Source organism: Aythya fuligula, chromosome 23, assembly GCF_009819795.1.
Source record: "Aythya fuligula isolate bAytFul2 chromosome 23, bAytFul2.pri, whole genome shotgun sequence".
Lineage (NCBI taxonomy): Eukaryota > Metazoa > Chordata > Aves > Anseriformes > Anatidae > Aythya > Aythya fuligula.
The window spans coordinates 5,530,721-5,538,340 of record NC_045581.1 but is presented as its reverse complement, the minus strand read 5'-3'; the positions used below and the strand labels follow the sequence as shown (position 1 = coordinate 5,538,340).

General features: G+C 63.4%; 1 protein-coding gene across 1 annotated transcript; it reads left to right on the top strand.

Annotated features, from left to right (window-relative positions):
• Positions 1-2,793: 2,793 nt before the first annotated feature.
• GJA4 (gap junction protein alpha 4) lies at positions 2,794-5,743 on the top strand. The gene is made up of 2 exons (XM_032202294.1): positions 2,794-2,846; positions 3,749-5,743. Exon 2 carries the CDS (start codon positions 3,770-3,772, stop codon positions 4,796-4,798), a length of 1,029 nt encoding a protein of 342 aa, XP_032058185.1. The 5' UTR covers positions 2,794-2,846; positions 3,749-3,769; the 3' UTR covers positions 4,799-5,743.
• The last annotated feature ends 1,877 nt before the right edge of the window (positions 5,744-7,620 follow it).

Below are 7,620 nucleotides of genomic sequence, written 5' to 3'. Positions count from 1 at the left end.
CCCTTGGACCATGAGTTTTTCAAGCCTACACATTTCCCAAACCCTGGAGATTTGACCATTTTTGAAAAGTGACTGACCCCAAGAAGGTTCCCCAAGAGAGGAGCATGGGGTGCCGAGAAGATGCAGGTAAGGTGAGGGCAACCCCTGAGCTCTGCTGGCTGCACGCCGCAGTGTTACAGGGCTCGGACACCACACCGACACATGGACACGGGCCACGAGCTCCAAAAAACAGCCCCCAAGCTGTCCCCAGTGGGGACGAAGACTTTGCACTGGGAGGACACGGGAGACTGGGGCCAGCAGCGGGGAGCAGCCGGGGGCTCCCGTGTCCAAGAGCTTCTCTTGGGTCCTCCCATGGTGACAGTCCTGGCTTGCTGTGCCTTGCATACACACAGTCCCAAGAGCTGTTCCATCCATCCTCCTTTTTTTTTGTACCAAGAAACCAAGAAAACCCTGGGCTCAGCTCCACGGCCAGAGCCTGCATCCTCCAGCAGCAGTAGGGCTGTCCCCGCTCGCTGCCTCCTTCGTGCTGTCAGCGTGAAGCTGCGAGCCTTGCTGGGAGCTCTCGGCGCACCCGAAGAAATCCCCGACGGGCAGGGCTCCGGGCTGCTGCCAACTGCTCATTCGGCCCCGTTTGCCTTTACCGGGGCAGGAGCAGCTTCCCTCTGTCTGCTCATGCAAGCGCCCTGCTGACGTCCTGCCCAAGTGGCTTTTCTGGCTCTGCTGCTTCCCTCGGTGCCTTTGTACCCAGCCCTCGGCTCGATAGATGTGTCACTCACGGCATTAGCTGTGTGAATCCAATGCTGTTTGTGGACATTGGGATCTGCTCTGCGTGCCAGAGGTTGCAGGGGGGGAAAGGTGAGGGCTGAAGAAATGGATTTGCAGAGGTTCCCCACGGCCAGGGCTGGTGGCCTGGTGGCCGCCTGCTCCCCCAGCTCCTCTTGTCACACCTTGTTACACTCAAATTCACCAGAACTGCATGCCGGCCCCCAAGGAAATCAAGGAGGGATCAGCATCAATTATTTACTAAACCTCGATAAATATTAAAATAAATAGCAATGATTTCTGCTTAATCTCTCCTTAAGCAGCTCTGTGCGGAGGGGCTGCTGGCGTTTCTCAGCCCCAGCTCCACAAACGTCTTGTGGCGTGTGCCACCACGGCTGGGGCTCGTGCTGGTGGCAGGGTGACGTGTCTCCGTGCTGGGACACGGGGCAAGTGCCCCCAGCACAGGCTGCTTGGTGCTGTGTCACTTTTGGCACCCGCGGTGCCAGCCTTGGGCACGGGGCGCCCAGCACCAGAGGATGGGTGCTCCGGGAGGATGGATGGCGTGGGGTGTGTGACTGGGAGGCACAGGAACCAGTTGTGGGGTCTGTTTTGGGGCGTCCTCCCTGCGGCTGGCGTGGCTGAAGCACGTGCCGGGCACGGTGGGTAAAGCAACGTGGGAGCCGGTGCACCCAGAGGTGGGGGCAGCTCCATTTCCTCGGTGGTTCTGGAGCAACCAGAGGGGATCATTTCCTCCCACTGGGGGCTGGCAGGGTGCGGAGCGTCCCCGGGGACAGGAGCCAAGCAGGGACACGTCACAGCAGGGGCAGTGGGAAGGGGTTAGCGGTAAACCTGGCGGGCTGGCTGGGCTTCAAAGCACCCCGGTGCCTCGGGGCAGCACGTGGGTGTTACCCGAGGCAGGGCAATTATGTCCTATTAAACATAACGATGCTGTTCCGGCTCCACCGCCCTCTGCTCAGACCTGTCTGCAGGAGGAAATGCCACGTCCCGCAGCAGCTCCCTGGCCTAGTTTCCGCTGGCATTGCCCAAGCCCAAATCCTGCCACCTCCGGCTGGCCCCGTGCAGCCTGTGGTGATCGCGCCAGCCCATCACCGCTGCTGCAGGGGCACAAATGGGGTCCCCAGACCCACAGGACATCAATCAGTGCATAAAATTCCAGCTTCCACTCGCTGCTTTCCTGAAGCAGAGGCTCCACGCCAGCCCCACTCGGGTCCCCTTGCTCGGAACAAAGTCCCCGCTGCCACCCCAGGGGCTCCCCGGCCACCCGCTGTCCCCATCCCCACACCGGTGCCACCACATCCCCCAGCTCCAGCCCCGCTCCGCACCCTGGATGCCCCATCCCAAATCCTCCATCGAGCCCAACCTTTGCCTAAAACCCGTGCACCCTCCCTGGGTTTGCTCAGCACCAGGCAGGAGCTCGCTGAACCTCGGGGCTGGAGCTGCGGCGTGGCTCCAGCACCACCCAGTGCCCACGCAGAGCACGGCCACAGTGCCCCACGAAGCCAAATCCCTCGGACACGGGCCCCCCCCGGACACCCCTCGGCTTTGAGCATCCCCAGGGGTCCCCCGGCCCCGCGCCCTGCGCCCTCCGCCGCCTCCCGGTGCTGCCCCCGGGGGGATGCTCAGAGCCCAGCCGGGCACAGGGCACTCGCCCTCCCCGCTCCCCCCCCCCAGGATTTTGGGGGCACAACGGGGCTGGGGACACCCTGGCACGGCCGATCCCACCGCCCACCTCTCCCCCTACCCCCGCTGAGACAGCCGGACCCCCGCTTTGCCCCCCTCAGGTTTTGGCTCCCCACGACCACGGGGAGGTTTTCGCTCCCCCCCCCCAACCTCTTCTCCCCCCTGAAGCTCCCCAGGGAGGTGCTGGCGGTCCCCCCACCCAAAAAAAAAAATCCTGCTCCCCCGTCCCTGCCCCGCTGCCCACACCTGCGGCTCTGCGCTAAGCCCCGGCCCCCGGTTTCCTGCCCGTGCTCCTCCTCCGGCTCCCCCCGGTCCCCCCCCGGCCCTACACGGCCACAACCGCCCGGTCCCGGGACAGGCGGGACGAGCGCGGAGCTGCGAGGGTGAGCGGGTGGGTGCCTGGGGGGTACGTGGGTGAGCGGCCCCCCCGAGCCCCCGACCCCCTTCCCGGGCATTGCACCCTATTTAGGGTCACCCTTGCCTTCCCACCCGCTCCCTGCTTTGGGGTCTGGGGTCACCCCCTTTCTGCTTGCAGCCCTTTTTCTGCTTGGCTTCCCCCGGTGCCGCCCGGGGGGATGTCCCTTTAACTGCCCAGCTGGCACCTCTGGGTGCTTAATTGGCAGGGGTTAATTAGGAGTCAGCGCTGGGGCCTCTTCCTCTCTCCCAGCTGGGCTGTAGGGCTGGGCTCCTGTGGGGCGATGCGGGACGGGCTGGCTGGTGGACGGGGGTGACACTGGGACAACCGGGGGTCCCAGAGCGGGGCTGGGTCTGTGCACGGTGAGTGGTTTTGGGGTGCTCGGGCTGGTGGGTATGGGGGGAGCAATTTGGGGCTGGGGTGCATCGTCCCATAGAAAGGGAGCTGGCTGGGGGCTGTTCCCTAGGTCTGGGGGGCAGCCCCCTGGGTGGTGGGGTGGCTGCTGTACCCCAGGGGTTCGTGTTCCTGACCCTACAGCTGTGCTGCTTGCTGGCTTTTAGCAGAAGGCTGTAGGGCAGCGAGGGACCCCCCGGTCCCTTGTGCAGCAGGGGGAGGTGAGATTAGGGGCACCAGGGCTGGTGCAGCCCCGTGGAGGTGTCCCAGTGCCCCTCCTGGGAGGAGAAATCCTACTGGGCTCCTCCCTGTGGTGTGCCCCATGTGGGATGCTCTGTAGTGGGCTGGCCGGGACACTGAGGAGTGGCTGTGTCCCAGGATCCCAAGAAAGCTTTGGGTTTGTGCAGCCTGAGCTGCCCAGTGTGAAAAAGGGGATTTTTAACTTTTTTTTCCCTCTTCTGTCCCTTCTTCCGCCAGAAGCACGAGGCTCCCTAGAAGATGGGTGACTGGGGGTTCCTGGAGAAGCTGCTGGACCAAGTCCAGGAGCACTCGACGGTGATCGGGAAGATCTGGCTCACCGTGCTCTTCATCTTCCGCATCCTCATCCTGGGCTTGGCCGGCGAGTCTGTGTGGGGGGACGAGCAGTCGGATTTCGTGTGTAACACCAAGCAGCCCGGCTGCACCAACGTCTGCTACGACAAAGCCTTCCCCATCTCCCACATCCGCTACTGGGTGCTCCAGTTCCTCTTCGTCAGCACCCCGACCCTCATCTACCTCGGCCACGTCGTTTATCTGTCCCGAAAGGAGGAGAAGCTGAAGCAGCAGGAGAGCGAGCTGCGGGCAATCCACAGCAAGGACCCGAAAATCGAGCAGGCTCTGGCAGCCGTGGAGAAGAAGATGTCCAAGATCTACGTGACCGAGGACGGGCGGCTCAAGATCCAAGGGGCGCTGATGTGGACGTACATCGTCAGCGTCATCTGCAAGAGCATCTTCGAGGCCGGCTTCCTTGTGGGGCAGTGGTACCTCTACGGCTTCTCCATGGTGCCCCGCTACGTGTGCAAGAGGGACCCCTGCCCGCACCAGGTCGACTGCTTCATCTCCCGCCCCACCGAGAAGAGCATCTTCATCATCTTCATGCTGGTGATGGGCCTGGTCTCCTTGGTCCTCAACCTCCTGGAGCTCTTCCACCTGTGCTGCAAGCACCTCTTCAGCACCATCAAGAAGGTTTCGGCGCCGGCCGGCCCCAGCCGGGACACCTTTGCCGACGACCTGGTGTCGGGTCCGTACCCACCCAAGCACTACCCGTTCCTGCCCGTGGCCGACAGCCACACGCCGCCCTTCCAGGCCTACAACAAGCTCTCCAGCGAGCAGAACTGGGCCAACTTCCACAACGAGGAGAACCTGGCTCTCGGCGGCCCCAGGCCCCTCTCGGACCCCTACGTCCCCAAAATTCCCGAAGCTCCAGCCCTGGAGGAGAAGCTGTGCAGCCGGCCCGGGAGCTCAGCCTCCAAAAAGCAGTACGTGTAGTGCCGGGCTGGTCCCGGCGGGCTGGGGACCACCAGTTTTCCCCCAGCTGAGCCCTGCTCCGGAGGATGTGGCTGCCCACCTTTGGGACCTGATGCTCACGAACTCAGCCGGGTGCTCCCCGGCCCCGGAGCAGAGCCTCTGCTCTCTGTTTTCCCCATGTAGGCTGCGAGGAAGGAAACCACGCGGAAATTTTTGGGCTGTGCTGGGACGGCGCGTCCCGGGTGGAGGGGCCAGCTCCTGCCGTGGGAAAGGGAGCAAATCCCTGGGGATGGGATGAGATGGGGGCCACGGGCTGCCCCCAGGGCTGTTCCTTGGGGTCTCCTGCCCCTAAACTGCCCCGTGGGACTCGACGGACCCCCTGCCAGTGCGGGAGTGAGTGCACAGCCGTGGGAAGCCGCTCGTGCTGGCCGTCAGCCGTGTCCTCTTCCTGTGACCCCTGGCAGAAATCTGGAGCTGCCAGTGCCTTGTGGGGGGGTTTTGCTGCAGGAGCTGCCCCCGTCCCCATGGATCTTGGTGGGATTAACCCCGTGCAGCTCCGTGTTTTCACCCTGTGCACCCCAGGAGCGTGAAACCCCCCCGTGTCCTGTCCCCGGACCCTTTCCCACGTGATGTCTCTAAGTTATTTTTAACCCGCTGGCCCCAGCATGGAGCTTTCTGCCTGACGGGTGCAGGGGAGCCGCGTCCAGCCCGGTGGAACTGGGGGAGGAATAATTAGCCTGGCAGTGGCTGCTTTAGGGGGGGGTTCCTGTTTTAATTACTTTGCACTAGTCATCTCCTGCTGTGGGCTGGCGGGGGCAGAGGGGCTGAGCGCTTGTCCCGGCTCTCCCAGCCTGACAAAGCTGTGACACGAGCAGGTGCTGCGGGCTCCTGCCCCTCCTGGTGCTCAGGACCAGGACGTGGGCATCGCTCCTCTGTTCTCTTTCCTTTTTCCCCCCCCTGCCCAGCTCGGAGTGTTGCGTTTTGCTGAATAAAGTTGGATGAATGAAAACCTGGAGAGTGCTGTGCCTGTGCTTGGTGGCTGGGGCAGGGATGCTGCTGTCCCCAGGATAACGGGATGGGGGTGAGGATGTGCCAGGTGAGCTCTGCTGATTGCTCATCACTGAGAGCCAAAACCTTCCCTGCTACATCACCCTGAGCCTCTGTGTGGGCAGTGCAGGTTCTGGGTGAAGCAGAGGGGTTTTGGGTGGCCCAATTCGGAGCTTAACCCCATAGCAAAGGCCTCTCGCCCCCCTGCCCCAGCTCTGCTGCAGATAAACCTCGCTGAGGCTGCGGGGCTGCTGAATAATAGGTGGAAATGAGCTGCAGATAAAGGCACGCAACGTGCGCTGGGGCTGTGTTTAGTTTCCCTGGCCAAGTAAGCCCAGGGCAGAGCCTGCTTTCTGCTGAGGGCCTCTTCAGAGAGGGTGGGACAGACTAAAAATACCCTGGAGTAAATGAAATATGGGTGATACGGGGAGATATCGCTGCCATCGGCCACCAGAGGAAGCGGAGAGGGAGGCACCCTGCCCCGCTGTGCCCAAGCCTCTCCCTGGCTTCCCACCCCACACTGGGATGGGGGCACATCCCCAGAGGGTGCCAAAACCCCATCCATGGGGTGCCAAAATCCTAGGCACGCTTCTCCCTGCACCCTCCATCCTGACACCAGGGCAGACCCCCAAATGGGGACCTTCCCACGTGGGGACCCCCTGGGCTGGCTCCCACCAGGCATCAGCAGAGCCACAAAACCCCACAGCTCCCCGTGCTCAGCGGGGAGGAAATGCCAGTGTGAAAGGTAACGGCGCAGCCGTGCTGCAGCCCCGCAGCCTGTTTACCCGCCGGGCAGCCTCTGTTTTCTCCCCTCGCCTGTCCCGGGCTGATATTTTTGTTGGCACCAGGAGCGCAGCTCGCTTTTCCAAACAACCCCGCAAGGTGGAAAACAAGACGGCCGCGAGCCCCCTTGCCTGGAGGCAGCAGCCAGCGGGGCAGCTCGTGCCTGGCCTTGGGGGCTGCAACAACACAGCCCCGCACGCCGCTATTGTTCCCGTGTTGGGACGGGGGCAGCCGCGGTGACCCCGCGCCGCCGGGACCTGCCCTCGGCGCACGCCAACAACAACAGCCAGGGCTCACCTGCAGCGCGGGGCCGGGGCGGCCACGGGGCCGGGGTAGGCACGAGACCCCCCCGAAGGTGGGCAGGCGGCCCTAAGGCAAATAAAAGTTTGGAGCTGATAAGAGCGCTGGCTGGCCCGGAGGAGCCCTTTCGCAGAGCCCGGGGACAGATAGCGGCGGGACGGACGCGCGCGGCCTTTCTCACACCTCCGCGCTGCCTCCTGAGTAAACAGGCTCCTCCGGTCCCTTTCTGGGAACTGCACTCGCTGGCCCAAAGCCCGGCCCCGTGCCATGATGCTGAGCCCTGCAGGGGTAAGGGCAGGTGGGGGGCAGTGGGTGAGCAGCTCCCCGTGGGCACCCCTGGTGTGGCCGCTTTTTTAGGGTGCTCGCACCCAGCACCTCCCCTGGGGCTGCTGCCACTAGGACAGGTACAGCTTTCACCAAGCTGCCTTTGTACCCTCATCTAGGAGCCTGGGGGTTATCCCAATCCGAGGCTGGAGGGATTTTCAGAGGTACAACCCCAAGAACTAACAGAGGGAGACCTGCCCGTGCTGTGCCCAACGTGCACGCTTTGCTCCATGGGCGCAGGCAGCAGCGTGGGGCTGTTTCTGCACACACTGAAAGAAAAGTGAGTGCCCAGAGAGCGATGTGAGGTGCTCAAGGACAGGAGACAGGGGGAGAGGGGACTGGCAGCGGGACGTGCACCTGAACTGACCTCCAACAACCTGAAGCTCGGG

What these genes read in the sequence shown, in the direction of transcription:
- GJA4 (XM_032202294.1), top strand. Translation starts at nt 3,770, where the DNA reads ATGGGTGACTGGGGGTTCCTGGAGAAGCTGCTGGACCAAGTCCAGGAG.